This window comes from Typopeltis vanoorti, chromosome 11 (genome assembly GCF_054136105.1).
Source record: "Typopeltis vanoorti isolate ZY-2024b chromosome 11, IOZ_Tvanoo_1.0, whole genome shotgun sequence".
NCBI classification, from domain to species: domain Eukaryota; kingdom Metazoa; phylum Arthropoda; class Arachnida; order Uropygi; family Thelyphonidae; genus Typopeltis; species Typopeltis vanoorti.
The window spans coordinates 119,498,510-119,522,710 of record NC_143559.1 but is presented as its reverse complement, the minus strand read 5'-3'; the positions used below and the strand labels follow the sequence as shown (position 1 = coordinate 119,522,710).

Here is a 24,201-nt window from a genome sequence, read left to right as displayed (position 1 = left end):
ATGGATCACATTATGACAGAAAGTGGCATTAGGCCTGATATTAGAAGTGGAGATGTCAAACTTAGCTCTTGCTTTATGCAGATGTTGTACTCCTAAACATATCTAATGCAAGTCTCTATGATTCTTTAACTAAATTGAACAACAACTGTAACAAATTTGGTGAAAAATCAGCAATAAAAAGACCCAAACTATGAAAATAGGAAGGAAAATAGAAAACTTTAGCTGCATTTTGAATTGAGGTCCTATAGAACAAGTAAAATAAACCTCTTTGCATTACTTTTGTCTTTCAGCTCTTGTTTACATTTCAGCTATTTAAACACAGTTTTTAGTGAAGATGGCAAGTTAAATCTGGAAATAGGCAACAGAATAAGCAAAGCTTGTATGATGGGTAGCCTGCTGAATAAATATATATGGAATAAGAAAGAAATTAGCCAAAACACCAAACTAGCAGTATACAACACAGTATTCAGACTAGTTTTAAGTTATGGATCTGAGAGTTGGGTTAGAAATAAAGCCCTTGAATAAAGACTAGAGACTATAGGTATGAGTGTTCTAAGAAAAATTAGAGGAGTGAACAGATGGCATGAATTGCAGAATCATGTTAAAAATGAAGATATTAGAAAGGAACTTGATTCATGTATGATCTAATCTAAGGTACTATGGCCATCTAAATAGGATGGATGAGGAAAAGTTAACAAAACAAGTGTTTAATGTCAAGATGGCTGGAAAGATACTAAGAGCAATAATGAGGTTTGGGTGGATTTGATTCACTTCAGAAATGCCTTAGAAGCACAAAGTGTTAGATATGATCATATTGGAGTGCTCACAAGTAATAGACTAATTTGGAGGAAAATTGTGGGTAGGAGAATAATAATCATCTAAATTTAATCATGTAGTACTGTCATAGTAGCCTGAAGATCCCTTTGAAGGTACATATCAGGAATTTGATAACTTAGAGGGGGCATCTGTAGATTCTAAAAAAGAGTCTGTCCAATTTTAAACTTGTTGTGATGGATCATGGTGGTTTTTTCTTCATTTGATTCTGTGTATAATATTCAGTGCTTAGTCCAGTAGACATGACTGATCATGACCATGATTTCAGATATTTATTATGTTCATCTATGCAGATGGTGGCTGATTTTCTAGTCTCCATCATAAGGCAGCTTGCAGGAATAAGGAACTTTATACACACCAGGAAATGTGAGAGAGAGAGCGAAGAAGGAAGAAAGGAGTTGGTCCTTACAGGGATGGACAAAGCTAGGCAGTTTCAATTTAGTTGTTTTATTTTATTTCATTTTTTATTCTGTAGGAACTATAGCCATTAGATATGAAGGTGTGGCATATATGCTTCAGTTCAGCTGATTGGAGCAAAGCCTCATTATCTTATTTCTTTGTGCACATCTTTATATGTTGAAACATTGTGTTAATAATGACTGGTCCATATCCTGAACAGAAACACAAAAACCTTTCTCTTAAAATAGTAGTGGTGGTGGGCGGTAGATGGTGTTGGTATTGTTGCGGTTCATTGTGGTTGGTGGATTTGAGTGGTGGAGACAGTTGTAGAGTAGGTGCCCTCCCTCAATGAGTCTTTGGACTCCCTGGAGGTGAGAAGTAATAATAATAATAATAATTATTCTTATTATTATTAAGAGAGACCTCCAGGGAGTCAGAGACTCATCAAGGGAGGCCACATACTACACACACCAGCTATCATACTTATTAATAATAATAATAATATCATCTGCTTTCGCTCAAGATTTCCTCATTTCATTTTTCCATCTTTACTGCTCTCCTAATTCTGATTACTTTTTTTAGGCCTTTTTTATTATCTGTCTCTAAAAGTAGATCACATACTGTCTGATCACCCAGTAATATTAAGATAATCTTTGGAGATTTTAATGTCCATAACCCTAACCTGCTGTCAGTAATGATCTAATGCAAATTACTACTCTATCTACCAGAATTTCAGATAATTTTTATTCTCCTATGATTTTTCTTAACTATGCCCCTTGCAAATACACTACTGATGTTTGCTCTCCTCTTGGCATCTCCAACCATAATCTTATCCATGTTGTTTTTCTCACAGATTATCCTTCTCCCAACTAATCTCAGCCTCGTATCCTATGGCATTATACAGATTGCCAATTGGGACAACCTTTGGGATTTCTATTTTCCCATGATCTGATTATTGCGTTTGCTCTACTGATCCAAAAACTTGCTCAACCCTCGCTGAATTTCCAACCCTCATCCAAGCCTTGGTCTTCTAACAAATATGATAGGGCATACTCAGTGGATCATGTTCAAAACTTCAGCTTCTCACTATCCGTAACTAGAGCTTTTAACTAACTACAAAAAAAGAAGAAAAAATTTAAATTTAATCAGCTAATGCCTTTTATTTCTGTATGGGGAGTAGGCAAGGCCATTTTAGTCCTATCTAACTTTTGGAGACTGAGGGGATAGTTCAGTCTCCACCTGTAGCCAAAGAGAGATAGCTGGCCCAAGACAATCATTAATTATACATGGCCTCCAGTGAAGAGAGGCAGGCTGAGAATGGTCCCTAATCCTAATACTATGTTTTTATGGTCTGAAAATAGTGTGGGTTCTCAAGTCAATTTTCTTCAGTTTCTTGGATGAAAAATCCAAGTTTCCAGATAAAAAAAAAATCACTCTTGCCTGTGCCAGAGATCACATAGCTCAAGAACTGGTCAAGAAGAAGCTTAAAAATTCCTTTAGTTGGTGACTAGAATATTATCTACGATGCTGTTTCTTGGGTGGTCTAGTGCTGTGAACGGCACATGCCATTTCCACTGAGCTACACAGGTGCTCTAAAAAAAAATTTTTTTTTAATCGAAGCAGACTTTGTAAGGATCAAATACACTAAGCTGGCCTCTTGGTCAAATGGCAGTCAAGCTTTCTGGTCCCTTAACAAGGCTGTTGAGCAAAACTTGTCCTACTGTTTACACCTCTCATGCTGATGGAACATTGTCAGCATCTCATAAAGATAAGGAAACGTCTTTGCATTACTTTTGTCTTTCAGCTCTTGGTTTACATGCCCAAAGCAAATCTTTCTTTCCTATTTTGCAAACCACCCTCAGTATGCCTCCTTTGATCTTTTGTCAGGAGGAGGACATCAAAAAAATACTCAACCTTCATTCTAATATGTCCTCTGGCCATGATGCTATCTCTCCAGTTGTTCTAAGGGCTTGTGCTCCAGAACTAACATCCATCCTATATTACCTTTACAAGCTATCATACTCATCTAGCATTTGATGAATCTTGAATGGAAAATTTTTAATTTTAATTTGATTTATTCAGGATTCAACAAGAATTAGAAAACAATTAAGAGATACTTGAGCTTTAGTATAGAAACTGATTGTGAAAAGAATATATAGAATGAATAATTTATGTAAAGATACTAAGCATGAATCAGATATGTATTATTCTGTTTGAAGAATTATGTTTTAGTAAGTTGTAACGACCATAATATGTTCTATGTGAAACGTATGTAATCTAAGGTTCAAGGTGCTTGGACGAGCGTTACGCTTGCGGCAGTGTAAATTATCGGAAAGCGGCTCATGCTCGAATCCGCAGAAGACGCAAACCTAAGGAGACGCGGTGACCCGGATGGACTAGCGGGAAAGGAAGATGAGTGTTGGCAAAGATCCGTAAGAGAAAAGAGGGTGCTAAAGGTGCAAAATTAAAAGGGTTTGCCCCCCCCCCCCCCTTGTGGAAGGCTTTTTGATCGTCGTTTTTTTGCTCTTACTCGTGTCTTGACCGTTTGGATTATTGACCTGCTCTTCTCGGATGAGCGGTTCTATCTCACCTCGTGATGGATCCAGGATAGCCCATAGATGGTCAATATCGGCAGCCATAGTTCCCGTATACATGACTGCTGAGGGTGTGGTAGGATATCTGTATTGTTCTTCTGCAAAACATCCATTACACAACCAGCAATATGTGGCCTTGCATTATCGTGGTGCAATAAGAAGCCATTCTTCAGCAATGGACGCTTCCTTTTGATGTGCTTGATGATAATCGCTGCTGTGTTGATCATTGTCTCTGTGATGGACGTTGAAGGTCTTCCCTCACATTCAAGATAGTCCACATTTTGCCTTCCTTAAAAGTTTTATGCCAGCGAAAAACACTTGCCCTCGACATTGCTTCATCGTGAAAAGCCTCGCGTATCATGTTAAAAGTGTTCGATGCCGATTTTTGCAAACGCACACAAAATTTAATCGCATAACGCTGTTCCAAGGACGCTTCCATTTCAACGACTGGTTTCGCCTCGTAGGCGCGCCGAAACAAGCTTGCGTTTAGTCGCGTGACACTCTGGCACATCAGCCCGTATACGCCATATATCAACCTCTTTTGTTAATACAGACAGCAACATTTCTTTATTCCACAGAAATTAATATTATGATGAGTGGTTTTGCCACGGTAAAATTAGTCTTATTACTTATTGAACAGCCCACGTATAACACATTTATCCAACACATGAAATCATCTTTTTTTTTTTTCTAGCTTATTCTAGCATATCCTGATATAGCCTTTCCTTGCATAAGCACATCACATCCAGCCTCCAAAAAGCTTGGTAATCTTTTTCATTATATTTCTGCTCACCTTCTAACACTTCATAAATTTCAAATCCGCCCAACCTTAAAATATTGTTTTCACATCTGTACTCAAAATCTCCTTCAAATATTGTATTTAGAAGAGCTATCCACTTAATAGTTGATCCCCTCTCTCACTGAATTCTTCCAATCACTTTCCTTTCTGCTTTGTTTCTGTATTTCTTCTGTAGGTTTTTCCATAGATGCTGCTCCACTGAACTGGCTGCCACCATTCCTTTACCCCTCTAATCATATATGAATGTGAGTAGTTGTGGTTATCTTCCACATACAGGCCATTGGCCGGGTGGTTAGCGTACCTGCTCTCCAGCCAAAAGTCTGCGGGTTCGAATCCCACCGTGGGCATGGGTGTTTGTGATTGTCTCAGAAAATACTAGTGTGATGGTTCACGGTAGATGGTATTGGTGTAGATGATGAAGGTAGTTGTGGTCGGTAGAGACAGAGAGCTGTGGAGTAATTGCCCTCCCTCGATGAGTCTTTGGACTCCCTGGAGGTGTTATGTAATAATAATAATAATGTTCAACCAAACTCATGTAACAATCTCTCATCATTTTCCTTCATTCCATTTACTTCTGTCCTTTGGAACAGGTCCACATATTGTTTTTCCCAATGAATACAACCTCCAACTCTTCAAGAAATGCACTAAAAGATTTAAAGATTCTCTTCTTCTCTGTAATCTCTTGCCAAACACTTATCACATGTAGTTCTTATGACCTCTTATGTGTGGGGTTGATTAAAAAAAAAAAAAATTAAAGCCTTGTTGATCAACTAACGGAATAGTCTTTTATCCTGTGTCTAGTTTGACTATTTTGTGCAATGGCAAACTTAAGTTTTTGGGAGGAAAAACCCTAACTACCTCCATATAAAACTTCTGACTCGCCTTTAGTTAGATGCAAGATTTCTTGCATCCCAAGTGGGATTTGAACCTAAGCCTTACCAACCAAAGGACATCAATACTCAACTACAGGAGCTGTGTGCTTTCTGCTTTCAAGAAATTTCTTTTACTGCTATTGTAATTTGAGGAAACTCGAAATGAAACCTTTCTTTCTCGTTAAAGTCCTTTTCAGGAAATGCTCATGCAGTTCTAGGGGTGCTAAAATGCTGCTTAAATAATCTGTCTTTGAGTCCTCTAATACCATCATGTATTTAGAGTTCATCACAAACAGTATATTTCTTCTGGCAACATTTGTATCCTAGAAATATTTATTTTTATAATTATCTTCTAGTTTTCATTTTAGGCTCAGTAGTCTGTCAAGGCCAAGTAACTTGACTTCTTTGAAACTTGATACTTCTTATGATAGGGGTGGTTAATTCCATTTGTATGTCTGTAAATTGTGTGTGCTCTTCTGACTAGATTGCATGTTTTGCAAGATGAAAAACTTGGGTATCCAGGAGGAAAATCCTTGCTGCCTCCATGTGAGACTGTCTAACTCACCTTCAGTTGAAAAGCCCTGGTTCTTTGCATCATAGATGGAATTTGAACCCAGTTTTTTTTTTTTTTCGCCCAGAGGATATTATTTAATACCAACTTAGCTACGGAGATTCTATTTTTATAATTATATTAAGAAAATCATATAGCTTGTAAATAATGAAATAAATCATATTCCAAACTTGTCCAAAGTTTGATGTGAAATGTGTGAGGAAACTGGCATATCATATTGGTCTAAATTAAACTGTAATCACTTAATTTAACTTTTTTTTTATTGCATTTTTACTGGAACAAATATATCTACATTTAGATTTCCAATTGTAATGGCCTACTATCATAATTTACCATAATAATTTAATATATTCAGAAAAAAGTGGTACATATATGTTTAATTTTTTTTTGTGTGTGTGTGGGGGGGGGGAGATATTCATATTCAACTACTAAAACTGTAGATGTTTCTAATTATAGCTTATTTTTAAAATGGTTACAAGAGATTAAAAATGTGTTTCACTTTTGGAGCACATACCTATTTTTTTTTTTTTTTTCTTGTATAAAGATAGTAAAAGTAAAGCCACTTCAAAAATGCCACATGATATCAAACCTAGTAGTAAATAATTTATTTTCAAATATGCATTATTTTCTTCTTCATGGAGATGGTCTTTTCTGAACCAAATTTTATTGACAACAGTCTTCCTCCCTTCCCCTCCCCTCACCTACAAAAAGAAAGTGTGCAAAAATAGCAAGATTTTCTTGCTATTTTTGCACTAGCATCAAAGACAATTATAAGAATGGCATTATCAATATTGCATATTATGCAGAGGCATAGCCAGTTAACATTTTGTTTCATAATTTTATTTCAATTTGTAATAAGTGAAATCTTATAAGTGTTGTGATATGTGAAAAGATTTGTTTCGTGTTCTGTAGAGAATAATCATGCAAGTGCAGAAACTAAGCATTTCTGTGAGGCAGTTTTGAGTTTTGATTTCGAACTAGGATAATGGCTGAACAATAAATAAAATTTAGAACAGACTGAACTTTTTTAAACTCGGAAATATGTGATTCTTCTATCACTAAGCCTAAAATTAATTCTTATGTTGCTTTTACTTTCAGATACAATATTTATATGGAGTAAATGATTATATCAATTTTTGGTACCCATTGAGTTTTTTTTTACGATAAAAAATCATATAGTGTGAACATTTTTATTTTGTTCTGTGTTAACCACAAACTATGATATGACTGACTAGAAATATAAAAATATATTGTGTATATGGAATATAATTTCTCTGTTTAGAGTTAATAAAGAAATGTGTGTTTCTTGCTTTCAGTGGCCTATGTACCTATGAATGCAAGTTAATCTGTGTTTTTCTGAGCATGAAGCAGCATCACACCTCCTGATGAGATAAATGATAGCTTGCACTTCTTAATCATATTGTTTCAACTCAATAGTTCACATCTTTATTTTGGTGGACATGAAACATACCATGGCTGAGGATAATAATAAGTAGATTATGAAAGTGCGTAAATGGGACCATGGTTTTAGCCTTTAAATTTAGTTGCAATGTAACTTGAATGTTATTTTACATACATAATTTTTTTTTCTTTTTTTTTTCTTTTTATTTGTACATAAATTATTTAACAAACAAAATTATTCTTGAATTGAAATGGAGGTTCCAAAAAAATATAATCTGTTGTGATGTAAAATAACTGACATTGGATTTTATTAGGTCATAATAGTACAGATGATTATGTCAACTAGTTTCACTACATATGCTAGTGGCTTCTGAATTAAGAAGAACAAAAAAATAACACAATAAAGGGGTAAATGTGAACCGTTACATAACTAAAAAAACAGAAAATGTAGGAAGCTGGCATGGGGTCAGTCATCTGTACTATTATGGTCTAATAAAATGTAATGTCACATTTGTTTTGGTCAGAAATTTTACATACTCATCAAGAATCTGTTGTAGGGAGACAAACCTCCTTTGTTAAATAAATGGTTTATTAGGATTGATATAAGAATTACGTATATACACTCTTGACATTTTAACATAACTGTACCATAAGAATAATAAAAAAAAAATTTTCTTATTACATCTGTGTTTATCCTAGGTGTTTAGATCTAGTGGCGATCTATTTAAAATCAAAACCGCCACTTGCTAGAGCACTTCAGTGTATAAATCCATTAATTACAGCAGTAGAATTTGGATTTCGCAACAAGCACCAATATTCCTTGGCAGAAAGGGCATTCTCTGTGTTCTCAGTGTTACTAAAGGAAAAAAAAGTATGATTTCCATGTATTGTTTTTAATATAAATTCAATTTGTTAATTTTTAGTGCATATATAGTTCAAATCCAGTATGGCATCTTATTATCAACAAAATTTAGATTTATTTAAAAAACTTTCATGGCTTACACATGTAACAAAAATATATAGAATTTTATTCAAAACCTGAGATATATTTCATCCAACATTACATGTACATCATCAAGGAGACTGTTAACTACATTCAGAACGTGATTTACAATAATGAAGCATAAAACATACGCATAGTAGCTTATTTTTCAAGTCACAGCTGAAGTAATGAGATTACACTGTTAGAGTTCAGAGAAACAATTGTAAAAGTTGCATAAATAAAAAATAATTTTAATAAAATATGAACAGTTAATAGAGATTACTTCCCAAAACTTGGAGATCGGCATGCAGTCTTTATGACTGTTTGATGACTTTATAGCTCATTATTGTGAGTCATGTAGTTAATGGTCATCTCCCTGATGACCATTAACCCAATGTTCACATAACATTGGGTGAAATATATTGCAGTTTTTGAATAAAATTCTAATTTGGTATATTTATATTAAAATTTGGTATATTTTTTTTTGTTACATGCATAAGCCCAGAAAATTTTTTTAAATATCTAGTATACACGTATTCCATTAAAACTATTTAAAATTCAGATTGTCATTCAGTATCACTGTAATTAATAACACATGAGAAAGAGATATGAAAACAGGGTTTTTTTTTCATTATCAGGTGTATAATCAGCAATTCAAGTAGTGAACAATCTAGTGTAAGTTCAATAGGCAGCAGAAATTGAATTTTCCAATATCAGTATAAATACTAATAGAATATGAAAGAGAATGACAGAGATTTGAAAATAGACCAAGTTTTGCCGTTATCCAATGCAGTCAATGCAGTTCATGTAGTCAACTGCCAAGATAATTTTCTAATCTGAAAAATATAAACACTGGTATAATATTGTCTGCCTGGTTGGCCGAGTGGTTAGTGTATCCGCTCTCCAGCAAAAAGGCTGCAGGTTTTCAAATCCTGCTGTGGTCATGGATGTTTGTGATTGTCTGCGAAAATACTAGTGGTGATGGTCAGTGGTAGATGGCATTGGTGTAGATGAAGGTAGTTGCAGTTAGTAGAGTGGTGGAGACGGAGAGGTGGAGCAGGTGCCCTCCCTCGATGAGTCTTTGGACTCCCTGGAGATATTCGATAATAATATAATATAATTTAGGTGTTAGTTCTCAAAGACTAAAACAAGACAACATACAAATTTCTTCAGTAAAAAATATTCATTCAGGATCATTTTCTTTTAATCTTATTTGCTGGAGAAAATGTTGCTCTGTTCTAGAAATGAAGAACATGTTTTGTCAACACCATTAAGAGAGATTTTCAGTGATAGATTAATAATTCATAGAAAAAGACAACATCAAACTTAGTCATCATCATCATGCCTATCAAGGATTTAGGCCTAGTGTGGCCTGTTCCGGCCTTAGAAGTCATCATTGAATCTTTTAAGATGCAGGGTCAGCTAGACTTGCAACACTTGCAGGTGCAAATTGACTTGTTTGTCTGTTTGCTTACTTGGGAAATGGAGTAAAACCAGGTTTAAAATAGCTTGGTATCTTTAACATTTAGCAAATATTGCATTTTTAGCATCTTACATACACATTTGACATGGTACATTATCTCATATTTTTATCTAGATAAATATATTGTTATTGTACATTTGCAGTACAAGCACATGAAACGTAAAATGATTAGTAATAAAGAAAGAATTAAAAACATAAAACAAGTTTAATCGCAATTTAATGTGATGGATCTGTTTCAATACTACTACACCAATATCAGGTGAAATATTTGAAACTGCAATTCTTAGATTTCTGCTTTGAAATGAAACTTATATGAATAAGAATACATTTACTAATTTTCATTAAGCGCCGATATACTCAGGAAGAAAAATTTGTGAACCAACACTGTGTGATTTTTTTCCCATTAAAATATAAAAAATAACAAAAAAGAAAGAATAAATAATAAAAATTAAATGTTTCTTTTAAGATAAAAAAATCTACTTAGGCTTAAAAGATTTTTAATTTGTTTTCATTATTTCACAGCCCCCCCTTTACAAAACCTACGGTCCCCAAGGGGACCGTGGCCCACAGTTTGGGAAGCTCTAAGGCACTTCTTTCTGCATCAATCAGCTTACTTCTTGGACTTCCTCTAGATCTGTTTTCTGCATTTCCTAGCATCAAACACCAGTTTTACTAATCTTTCCACTCCTATTCAGTTTATTGACCATACCATCTGAGATTAGCTCTGCTCACACATTCCTGAATGATAATGGTGTCAAGTTCCTTCCTAATGTCTTCACTTTAAATATGATTCTGCTGTTTGATGTCATCTGTTCACTCTGTTAATTTTCCTTGAGATTTTCATATTTGTGACCTCTAGTCCATTTTAACAGATGTTCTATTTCTAACCCAGCTCTCAGATCCATAAAGTTAAAATTGGTTTAAACACTATCTTGTATATAGGTAGTGTAGTATTTTGACTAACATATATGATTTTGGTCAAATATATGTTCTTTCCCCCCCCCCCCCCATAATATATGATCCAATATTCCAGTCTTTTCAATTCTAATATTTCATGTAGTACTGTCATATCCTGTACACCCCTTGAGGGTACATGGCAGGAATTTGATGATGATGATGATGATATTCCAGTCTTTTGGTTCCTTGTAGAAATTCCAGATTTAATTATTCAAAATCAGTTTTCAGGTTTGCTGCTACTATATGAAGAAATTTTGTCCTTTAGTCTCTGCTTTGAGCTTGTAACTATTTTGAATTACAAAGGATTGCTGCATCCTTTTGCTTTCTGTATTATCTGTTGTTTCTTTTTAGATTGTAGTAAACATTTATAAAGTTTTGGAATTTATATAAGAATTCTCTTCTTGCTTTTCTGTTTGATCTTTTCCCTTCCATCATAGCATACGTGATTGCTATCAGTTTACGTTGAATTCACACTATTGAATTATGCACAGAATTATTACTACTAAAATAAGACAAAAGAAATATATAATTATAGCATTTCTGCATAGTTCAAGGAATTATTTCATCAAGGTAAATAATTTACTTATTACAGTATTATGAATTTAGCTTACATACTACAAACTTAGTGGAAATGAAGACAGACACCTTCAGTGTAAGAAGCATCAGTGGGAAAAGTGGAATCGTCAGAGGAATGACAGAAATACTATGTTTCAGCATGATTGGTGTTATTGAGACCAAGAAGACAAAAAAAAAGTGAGATGTTTTTAAATGCAAATTATGTGCAGACATTAGTGATTAGGGAAAGCATGGAGTACAAAATTCTTGAATGGCAAGCAGTTTCAAATTTAAAAATGGAAAATTGGACAATATGTATGTGGTTCCACAGAAATTACTAATAAGAACGAAGTGGAAGAATTTGAAACATCAGAGAGGGTAGTGATATAATAAAAAAAAAAAAAGGAAAGCTTTGCATCTTATATATCTATGATATCCAAGCATATGCAAACAAAGTTTGCACGTGCTTCACAGTTATTCCACTTGTATATAGAGGCTGATGACTTCACATCAATTTGCTGTATCTCATAAGGCAAAGTACACTTCCTTTTGGAAGTATATATTGCTATGTATTATGGGAAGGGTTACTGCTCAAGTCTCTATCAAATGTACACAACAGCTGTTTATTATTAGTTATTTATACTTTGCAAACAAATTTCTTTCCCTCTCATAATTTTTTTTTTAATTATGCTGTCATAAGTGCATATATATGCATGTTTAGAATTTATAGGATCACATGCTATTCACTCCATATAATATCACAAATCTTAATTATTAATTATTAGTTTGCTTGTAATAAAAGCATTTTTACTCACATCTGTTCTTTCTCTCCTTTATAATTTCCATCCTTACATGGCTTATTAATATCTGGTTCACATATTTACATCTTTTAGTAATTCAAATATACCAACCAAATATAGAATTCTCCTTAATTATTGTTTTCTAATATATCCTAAAACAAACATTAGTCTCCTACCCCTCTATGCACATTTTGTTACAATCAAAGAACCATCATGATATGTAGTGCATCCATTGAAATGCAAGAACAAAATTTCTGAGGGGAGAAATGTTTTCTCTCGCCTTGACATTGTCATGTTTTTTAAGGATTTAGGCCTAGAATGGCCTGTTCTGGCTTTAGAAGGTCATCATTGAATCTCTTTAGAGGATGTCCTAGTTTTCTTTTTTTCCTAATGGTTTATAATTTAATACTTGTTTTTTTTTGGGGGGGGGGGAGACATGTAACCTCTAGAATGCATGTCCCCTAAGTAGCAGATAAGGAAGCCCACCAGAATAAGGACTCATGGACCAACAGGGCCTTAAGGGGCAATCATCTTGATTGTAAGAGAAGTGGCACTTCCATTGTTCCCTAGCTGGATCTATTCTCTTCTTCCTCTAATTTGAGGAAGATCCGTTCACTTTAATCTTTTCTATAAGGGCCTTACCAGCCAACTCTTTTTATTTTATGACTCTTATGCTATTAGAGTACTCAAGGGCTATGGGATCTTTCCATTTCTGGCCTATATTTATGTCCCCTCTAAAAATCTGCTCTTTCCTCTTCAATGTGCCCTATTCCTCGCCCCATCATGAATGTGTTAATAACAATAGGGCTTTAATACCTTTTTTGCCAGGCATGACAACTTATCTTGGGAAATATAATACAGTAGTTTCCTGTTGTTTTCTGCATTGCAGTATCTCAACCAGTTGTCATTTTCCTGAACTTCTCAAGATAATCTTTACAACCATTCACTCACTCAACTGGTTCTGCTTATAAGAAGTACTGACAGGTACTACTGCACTCCATTGGGAATATTTATTCACTTCTCAGTCTATACCCACTGTGTTTTGCAAACCAGGGCATGACATGGAGAATGTGGTTCTTCACCATGCATGGACAGTTTGCCTCCTTGGTTCCAAGGGGATAAAGAATCTGTGGAAAGAAGAATTATAAAGATATTGGAATTATGGAATGTAGATTATGAAGATATAGTGAGAGTTTGTGGACTTCAGACACTAGTAGGGTGTAAAAAGGGTGATAGGGTGATATGATAGAAGTCTGTAAACTTCTGAAAGGGTATTATAAGATATCGGTTGATGAACTTTTTCATTATATGCAAGTAGGAGAGAGGACGGGGGGGGGGGGGGGGCATCTGTGAAGGTTAAGTTTATGTATGGTTAAGAAAGGGTTATGAGATAGATTTTGTTCTCACAATCAGTGAGTGGAACTTTGTCTGTTGAATTGGTGAGTGCATGCAGTGTGAATGAGTTTAAGAGAAGGTATGACAGCTGGTGTGGGTAACATATAGCCTTCCCAAATGGGTCTCCTTGACTTCCCAGAAGTGTCTGGTAATAATAATAATAATAATAATATTTTCTTTAGTTCCAGGAGAAATCAAGCTTGGAGGTGTCAGTTGTGAGACCACTATTGCATGCATTAATGGAGAAAGCAAGTAGCAGTAAGTTTATTTTTACTTATTGATTTAAACTGATAGACATGTAAAAATTAAATATAAGAAATTGAATCCTTTGGAGGAATTAAAAGTGCTGAGCTGTTTGATTATAAATCATGTTAATAACGTGAATTTAGTAATCACATTACTGTTTTAAAGGATATTCTTCTCTTAATGCATTAGTTGACATCATTATCAACCTTACAAGGTCTTGACAATAGACAGTGTAGATAACTGTACAAACAGCATTTTTATTCCTTGGTCAAAAAAAAGGTTGGTTGGAATTATAGCTGAAGTAAGTAATGCACGGAAACCAGCATGATCTTAATTATGTGTGTGTATGTTCTGGCCTGATTTGCAGGATGAAACAGTTTCCAGTAAGAAAAATCCTGTCACCTCTTTAGGAGACTGGTTAACTCACTTTCTAGCCCTTATGCAAGCAACCTTTAGAGTCCTTTCACAAATTAATATATATATATATAATGTATTTAACATACATTATATATGAATAATGTATTTAACATCTAAACATTTTCACCTAAAAATTACAGATGAATACAAATTAAAACATGAACAATGGATTATTTAAAACACTAAGAGATTATTCACTGTTTTCCTTGTTTTATTATATACATAATAAACTGTTCATGTTTTAATTTGTATTCAACTTCTTGATGCCACTAATGATCTGTAATTTTTAGGTGGAAATGTTTGGCTGGTAAATATATTATTCACTCTTTTCCTTATGGTGTCGTGCTAATTTGTGAAACTTGATGGCTCAAGTATCACTGAAATAACATTAGGGGCCTTGTCTGACTTGCAAAGTTTAATTGAAGATGATTATCTTTGAGCAGCTTAAGACATTATCCCTGAAAGCTGTTTTAAGCATTTGATAAGTTTCTATGTTTGTTTGTTTTCCAAGTTTTAATAAGTAATTTGATATATGCACACACGTTGTTCATTAATTCCTGACATCAGGATACTCAGAAAGAAAAATTTGTGGTCATTCATCACAAAGAAATTTTTATTAAACATTAGTACCATATTATAATTTCAAAATGTTCTTAATTAATTTTTTTATATTTTGCAGCATCAAATCCAAAATTCATGAATCTTCTGAGCTCATTGTGCTCATTCCTGGTAAGTGAACATATTCTGTATTAGACATTGGCATTTAAAATAGGATATGAATGTGAAGTAAAATATTCAGATTTCTATGTTTTCAATTTTCAATATATTTGCATTCTGAATTTAAAAATACAAACTTGCTGTTAATCATAGCAGAAATATAATTAAATTTACATTAGTAGTAGTTTGCCATCGACAGTTTTCTTCCAAATTAATCTATTATTTTTCATGTCTTCAGTACTAAGCTTATGTATCCATATTTCTCTTTCTCAATTCTTTACCTGTCATCCTGACACCAAATACGAATTTTTAAGTGACCTTTAGATTAACTCTGCTTTTTGATGTTTAAATACTAATAGTGCCAAATTCTTTTTCTGTTATTTTCATTTTTAATATGATTCTGCCTTTGATTCCATCTATTCATTGTCAGTCTATAGTCTCTAGTCTTTGATCATCTGTTTTATTTGTAATCCAACTCAGTTAAAAGGATTTTTTGTGGGCCGATTTATGGTAATATATTTGAATATGCAAGTTCAGAGAAGTGTCAGGTTCACTATTACATGCATACTAAATTTTTACTTCATCTTTATTATCAATTTAATTTGCAACTGAAACCTTTCAGGTCCGTGTCACAAAAAAAAGTGCAGATTTTATATCAAGTGAGAAGACTCGTGAGGTTAGTGTTTTTTCTGTTATCATAGATTAATGAAAATATAACAAATATGTGAAATATTTGATAACTTTAGTTTTTCATAATGTGAATCCCACCCATGAAAAGCTGTTAGCATATAGTATGTTACTGTTAGTATTATTGGTTGGCTGAATTAGATAATCTGGAATCCTGTTCTAGAAACTTCAGACATGTAACTTTTTCAAGCCACTTCAGATCTACATTACACAGGATTGTGGTTTTGCACTAGGTAATGAAAGTCAACTACCACCTAAAGAAATTCACAAAACATCTATGCCATTAGTGGAATTTAAACCTGCTGTTTTCTAGTTGGAGAGTATACTAACCCAGAGGCATAGCTGGAGGGGGGGGGTTCTGCCCTGGGAGGCTTTTTGAACTTTTGCAGTTAATTCTAAAATACAGTCTCAAAAACTCAGTTCCAAAACTATTGTAATACTATACAGCAATTGTGAGTGAATTGTAATACAACACTTACAGCAATTGTGAGCGAATTTTCCTCACAATTGCTGTAAGTGTTGCTAGTTGTGAGAGGAGTTTTTAATTAATCATCATCATCATCATCATCATCATCAAATTCTGCCATGTACCCTCAAGGGGTGTACAGGATATGACAGTACTACATGAAAAAATTACATCATTACTAACTTCCTATCTACAATTTTCCTCCAAATCAGTCTGTTACTTGTCAAGACTCCAACATTATCAGATCTTATATTTCTATCGTCTAAGGCACTTTGTACCGTATCAATCCACCTATATCTTGGTCTTCCTCTGGGTCGTTTTCCTGCCAACCTGGCAGAGAACACTTGTTTTGCTAATCTTTCCTCTCCCATTCTATTTAAGTGACCATACCATCTGAGATTAGCTCTGCTAACGCATTCCTGGATGCTGACAATGTCAAGTTCTTTCCTAATATCCTCATTTTTAATATGATATTGCCATTGATGCCATCTGTTCACGCCTCTAATCTTTCTCAGGACTCTCATATCTGCGGTCTCTAGTCTTTGGTCAAGTGTTTTACTTCTGACCCAGCTCTCAGATCCATAAGTTAAAATTGGTTTGTACACAGTCTTGTATACAGCTAATTTAGTGTTCCGACTAATTTCTTTCTTATTCCATATGAATTTATTCAATTGACTTCCCACGATACCAGCTTTGCTGATTCTGTTGTCTATTTCTATATTTAGTTTACCATCTTCAGTAAAAATTGTGCCTAAGTAGCTAAAATGTTTTACTTGTTCCACAGGTTCTCCATTCACAACACAGTTGACATTTTCAATGATTCTGCCTATTTTCATTGTCTTTGTCTTTTTATTGCTGACCTTCATACCATATCTATTACAACAGCTATTCAATTTAGTCAGAGAATCTTGCAGACTTGTAGCGGATTTATTTAGAAGTATAACATCATCCGCATAAAGCAAAGAGCTGACATTAACATCTCCAATTTTGATATCAGGTTTAATACCACATTCCTTCATAATGTGATCCATATAGATAATGAATAACAGAGGGGATAATGTACATCCTTGTCTCACACCAGATTTAACATTAAACCATCTTCCTGTACTTCCTTCAATTCTAACTGCTGACTCACAACTCAAATACAGACTAAGTATTGCTTGATATAATGCCCCATTGACACCATATAACTGCAGCGTATTGAATAGCTTCTCTCTTGGCACCATGTCATATGCCTTTTCCAAATCAACAAAACTTAAATACAGATCTTTGTTATATTCCCATGCTTTCTCGACTATTTGTCGTAAAGTGAAGATCTGATCCTGACAGCCTCTATTTGGCCTGAATCCAGCTTGTTCTTCACCAAGCTTTTCTTCCACAATTCTTCTCAACCGTTTCTCAAGTATACTTGCATAGATCTTGCCAGGAACACTCAGTAGGGAAATACCTCTGTAATTCTCACATGCAGTTTTATTTCCCTTTTTATATATGGGTACTATGAGAGCTCTACTCCAATCATCAGGAATTCGTCCCTCTGTCCAGGCTTTCTGAACTATGCAGTGCAGCCACTGTAAGACTCTTATACCACCATACTTCAGCATTTCTGGTCGAATATCATCTACTCCTGCTGCCTTTCCACATTTCAAGCCTTTGATGGCTTTTTCTACTTCAAGTATGGATATGTATTCCTGACTGCATGCCTGGTCAGTGTTTTTTATCACTGTGCTGTCATCACTGCTTGTTTCATTTAGCAGTTTTTCAAAGTAATTACTCCATACTTCAAGGATATCTTTTTCTCCTGTTTTCATTTCACCTTTATCATCTCTAATTCCTTTTACAGCACTCTTTCCTCCATTCCTAAGCTTCTTCAACAACCTCCAGAATATTTTGCCACCTTCTTGATATTTATTTTCTATATTCTTGCCAAAGTCCTCCCATGACTTTTGTTTAGCTAGTTTTACACACTGTTTAGCTTTCTTACATTTGTCTCTGTATTCTGTAAGAGTAAAAGCTGACTTATTTGCCAGGAACTTTTGATATGCTTTCTTCTTTTCCTTCACTGCCTCTTTAACTTCCTGTGTCCACCAGGGAGTTCTGATTTTTTTATCTTTGCACACAACCACACCACATGCCTCTCTGGCAGAATCAATCAATGTTTCCTTCAGAGTTTGCCACTGAATCTCCAAGGTTTGATTCCTGTTCTCAAACTCTTTCATTTTCTTTTCAATAATATTTCTGTATTTTAGTCTACAGTTTACATCTGAGAGCTGCTCAACTTTTATTCGCTTTAAAACTTTCTTACATGTTATTCTTTTCAATATGAAATTCAATTTTATCCTGCTCAAGACTAAATAGTGATCACTTCCAATTTCAAATCCTCTGTACACTCTGGTGTCCTGCACCAGGGAGAAAACATCACTATCAACAATAACATAGTCAATGAGACTTTTCTTATTCCTAGCCTCTTCTCTCCATGTGAATTTGTGCACATTTTTATGTTGGAACATGGTGTTAGTAATAACTAGTCCATGTCCTGAGCAGAAATCCAACAGATATTTGCCATTATTATTAGCTTTGCTCTTTTCTCCAAATTTTCCCAAAATATTTTTGTATGTCTCACAATCATTTCCTACTCTACTATTTAGATCCCCAACAAGGACCAACTTTTCCTTTTTCATTGTGTCAGTTGCTTTTTCTAAAGCCTCAAAAAATTCCTCCACTTCTACCTTAGTAGAGCCTTCTGTGGGACCATAGGCACAAATAAGTCTCATTGTCCAGTTCCCCATTCTCATATTTGCCCACATTACTCTACTTGAGACTGACTGCCATTCAAGAAGATTAGCCTCGTATTTTGTGTTGAATACTATGGCTACTCCTTCTTTTCCTTGATTGTTATTGCCTGAATATAACATTTTGTATTTATTGCTCAGAAAGATCTCACCAGTTTTGGTCTTTTTTGTTTCAGTCACCCCTATTATGTCGATCTGGTACTTATCTAATTCCTCAGCTAGCTCCATTTCTTTGCCATTCAGGCTTCTTACGTTGATAGTACCGATCTTTAACTCTGGTGATGTTGAGTTGGGGTTTGTTTTCAGATTTGTTCCAGTAGCTGACTTTTCGCTGTTCGCCCTGGTTCCCTGGCGAAAACAACGGGGGCCTTGTTTAACCGGGCGACGCCCCAGCCGGCATGAAATTTTGTCATGTTGTACCATCATTTTTTATTTTGGTTTAACCAATAAGAATACAATTTGGTCGGCTAAATCCCAAATTGCCAGCCCATCCTCGTTCGTTCAGTATCCAAGTAGATACCCAACAGGGTGCACCACGAGAAGGTGAGGATTGGACATTAGGTCAGAAGCCCTGGTCGGTTCTCCGCATTCCTTTAAAGGCTATGTGGAGGTCTCCTCTCAGTTATACAGCTTTGACCCTTAAGCACCCCTTTTTTAATTAATCAATTAAATTAAATTAAAATTAATTAAGAATTACCTACATTATTATGAAATAGACTTCACCAATATCATCGATTTTGCTAACAGAAAAGCAAGAAAAATAGCATTTTGGAATGTTGAAATTAAAGTTTTATTTCAAAAATAAACAGTGTCTTAATTTATTTCCCTATATGTCGTTTTGACTTTTTGTAGTATTTTTGGTGTGTATTGAGAGGGGCGGCAAAAGCTCTAGCTACACCACTGTACTAACCACTTAGCAAACCACCAAAGAAATCACTTTGTCAGCAGCACCCAGTATTCTTAGGTGGTCAACTTCCTATGCTAACTGAACTGAGATTTATAATTTAAGCAGATGAGAAATTGTGCTTTTAAACTGATCTGACTACTGATAACTAACTTTGTATGCTTGCTTGTTTAAATTTAAGTAATTTTCTGTAGAAAGTGTAAGAGAGACCTATCTGGTAACTAATGTATAACGAAATGGTAAACACTGTTCTAAACTAAATTTTTATAGTGTTTTGACTGTATATGCACTAAAAACATCTGGCATGTCACCCTGGTAGATTTACAACTAAATGAAGAAAGCACCCAAATTACATAATTATGAACCAGTATGGACCAAGTGAATTAGGAGACCATATGCTTGACATCTTACATACAGTCAGATGGGGGGGGGGGGGGGGGACTGTTATCCTAAAAAGATTGTGCTTCAAAAGTGAAAGGTTATTCTGGAAATCTGCTTATGCTCTACAGACCCCCCCCCCCCCCCTCCTAATGCAAGATGTAAAAGCATTTCCAAATATTGGAGAGACTGTCATCCCCAATTTAAATAAGCAAATAATCAGGTACTATCTCTGATTGTACCCTAAGGGTATAGTCATAATATTTGATTAAATTCCATATTCTTATTCTATTTTGGTTACCTTTGTTATCCTTGAAAATCCCTTGGTTACCATAGATGAAATATTTGATTAAAATGTTGAGTATCTTTACCCTGTTTCATTAATAAGTTAATGAAACAGGGTAAAGATATTCAACTTAGTGACTGTAGAGTGTTCTGGTAGAATCATGGAAATTTTCACTTGATGCGGAAACTCTCCATATTTTAGTGGTCCACAAAGGAGGTAATAATCCTGCCACAGCATATCATCCATATCATCAGGGTGAGATATGGCATGACAAAACAGTTGTTCAAAACTAGTCACTTAAGGATTAAAGCTAGATAACTGAGAGGAAACCTCCACATAGCTTTTAACAAATGTGGAGAACCTACCAAGGCTTCTGACCTAATGTCCAATCCCCACCTTCTCCTTGTCCACCCAATTAATAGGTATCGCCCTTCATATACTAAATGAATGAGGACAGGCTGCCGATTTGTGATTTAGCTTAGAAAATTGTATTCTTATTATTATCTACCTGCATATATACTGCCTATCCCCATACATACTAAATGAATGGGGACAGACTGCTGATTTGGGATTTAGCTTAGAAAATCATATTCTTATTGGCTTAAAAGTACAACAGCCAGAGACTCTTTAACTGGTTATGAAGAAATTTTTCAAGTCTTTGGAGAAGACACCTACATACAATGAAAAAGGAAAAGTTGGTAATTGTTAGAGATATGAAACAGCAAAGTAGGAAATAAATACCAGACATAGAAAAATGTTTTGGGGAAAATTTGGAGGTTCTCCACATTTGTTAATATGGAGAAAAGTACAAAGCTAATAATAATGAAAAGTAAGTACCTGATTCATTTCTGTTCAGGACATGGACTAGTCATTACTAAAACCATTATTCAGCATAAAGATATGCACAAATTCACATAGAGATGTGACTCAAGAAATAAGAAAAGTCTCATTGACTGTTATTGTTGCTAGTGTTAAATTTCTCTTTTTACTTTATTTACTTTAAATTCTTACATTGTGAGTGTGTTTGTGGTTGTGGTTTTAATTTGTTATTGTTAAAACTTACGATTAGTATCTTTAGTGAATATCCCTATTACTTGATAAAATTTCTCGTGCCTTTCTGCTCTGTGGCCACTACTTAAATTGCTCACGTGTGCAAAACTTGGTAGACAAAGAAATTGCCCATGGCTAGAGCCAAATTTCTTTGATACAAATCTGGAATTAACTCCGTGTCAGAATATGGAAAATTTTGTTTGTTAAAGCTGCGCCATCCAAATTCTTAGACAGGAGAATCTTCCTTGTCACTCAGAATGACACACTATTCGATAATCAGGCAATTAAAATTCCCAATTACAAAAAAACTTCGTATATCTTTACTCTTACTGCAGTCGTAGCTATCCCCACAATTTAACTCGCACTGGTTCTATTGTTATGAGTGGTGCATTGAGTTCATGGATCAGGCATTTATTAGATAAGAAAAGATCATTTATTAGATAAGAAAAAGAAAGGTTTATTCATTACTCTAATATGATATACAAATATTAAGATCACTTAAGAAAACTGAATCTCTCACACAAAATTGAATATGATTAACCAGACATAACCTTAATACTCCTAGTCATAAACAATATGAGACAATATCTACTACCAGTTAAATTTCTGACTTGATCCTATTCAACTAACATTCTTGTACAAGCATTTATCTTATTCTAGATTCAAGAACTATCAGGCTATAATAAACTTTAGCAATTCAATACCACAGCATACATGAATTCTTATTCAGAGCTAAGACAATCTACCAATTGATTAGATACTAAAGTGCTGGTTCAGTTTTGTAAGTCCAATCACTGAGCATATCCGCACAAATTTGCACACTAACTATTTCTTGCATACAGAGGAATTGAAAAGTTTCTACATTACTGAGCATCAGGATCTCTCTTGCCTTTTCTCTCAATCTCCCAAAAAATTCATGCGGCCTGTTACCCTCTCTTACGGTCAGTTGTCTTCAGGTATAGCAAACTAGTGATTACGATCACGAATCACCTTTTCCGATGCAGGCAAAACTGCTCTGCTGGGTTTGGTCCACGTGGTTCTGCATGTTGATCAGTTTGTGCTGGCTTTTCTGCTGTACCGATGATTATGCCCGCACTGGATCGCTATCTGGCCACATGGCTGTCGCTGGACATCGTTCTTATCGACCGCTCTCACACAACTTCTCCAGGAATGACTGGAACAGGAATCCTGAACAAAAAAAAAGGGGGGGCCCCCCCGAGTTGGCACCAGCAAGCTCTATATATCCTTGCTGAGCCGTTCTCCTCTTACGTCACTTTTCTGGCTGACACCTAAAATTCTTGCACTCGGTACCGTTCTCCACGCACGCAACTTGGACCTCGCATATGTGACTGTCTGGGGTAATTTCTTTAAGCCGATTATCTCATTGTATGCTTAGATCTCTTTCTCATGTTAACATCTTTCACTAAATTTCAACTCATCGGTTTTACAACAATATAATATGTAGGAGAATTTACAATTTACAATTAAATGATTATTTCATTACTTCTGTCAACAATTTCACTTATACCTATATACAAGCATTTTCTCCAGGAATTTTTTGTACCTATTCAATCTGAGTGAAATACTTTACAATATAATGAACCTTTCATTCAAGATTTAACACTAGTGTCTTCATGCTAGTTCAAGAAGACACTAACATGTGCAAGAGATTTGAAATACTGAAAAGAACAAAAACCAAACCTTGTAGTCTGAGTGTCAAGCTAAAGAAAACTTTGATTCAGTTAAGGAGGCATGTGGTGAAGTTGGCTACAAAGATAGAAAAATAAGAACACTATGGTGAACAAAAAAGTTACAAAAAGCAAAATGCTCAAATATGGAGGTATAAAAGTTTTCACTTTTATACTGCATAATTCAGAAAGCCTGGTCAGAAGTTTGAATTCCAGATGATTGGAATAGAGCTGTTCAAAAGCTACATTACAAAGAGTAGTCTTTGTTTTAAATCAGCAGTTAGAATTAAAGGTACAAGATGTAAAATCAAGTGTAAGATAATGTGCTTACTATGTCCACTGTTATTCATCTATATGGATCATGAAGGAAAATGGTATTAAATATAATATCAAATGTGAAGACATTAATCTGAGCTCTTTACCATATGCATATGATATTATTCTGCTTAAATAAGTGCTGTAGAAATTTGGCCTGAAAATCAGGCCAAATTCTAGAAGCTACATCCTGAATGGAGAACTTATAAAAAGAAGTCTTCATCATCTGAACAAATTTAGGTATAGAGTTTTTATGTCCTGTTCCTGCTCTGCAGATGAGGTTGATCTTTCCATCTTAATCTTTGATGTCCACAGTCTTCTTCCTGTGGATTTATACTTCAGTGTTAGTTTAGAAATCCTATTGTTATTTGTTCTTTCTATGTGGTGTAGCCAATTTTGTTGGTAGTATCCTTCTATATCTTGTATGATGTTTTTTGTATCTAATTGTTCTCTTATTTCTGTGTTTTTCTTTTTAGCTAACCTAGTGAGTTTACAAGAGAGGTCTTAGAAACTTCATCTGTGCTACTTCCGATCTTTATCTGTTTCTTTGTTTTAGAATCCAAGTTTCACTTCCAAATTTGAGAGATGTTTTAGAGGTCATATTATGTAATCTTAA

General features: G+C 34.7%; 1 protein-coding gene across 1 annotated transcript in view; it reads left to right on the top strand.

The window, feature by feature from the left end:
- Positions 1–24,201, top strand: part of Mybbp1A (MYB binding protein 1a) — a 226,321-nt gene that overhangs the window by 147,770 nt on the left and 54,350 nt on the right. The window contains exons 21-24 of the mRNA XM_090400474.1: positions 8,170–8,341; positions 13,825–13,900; positions 14,985–15,034; positions 15,645–15,698. Coding sequence (XP_090256600.1) covers positions 8,170–8,341; positions 13,825–13,900; positions 14,985–15,034; positions 15,645–15,698 — 352 coding nt within the window. The remainder of the gene's footprint in view (positions 1–8,169; positions 8,342–13,824; positions 13,901–14,984; positions 15,035–15,644; positions 15,699–24,201) is intronic.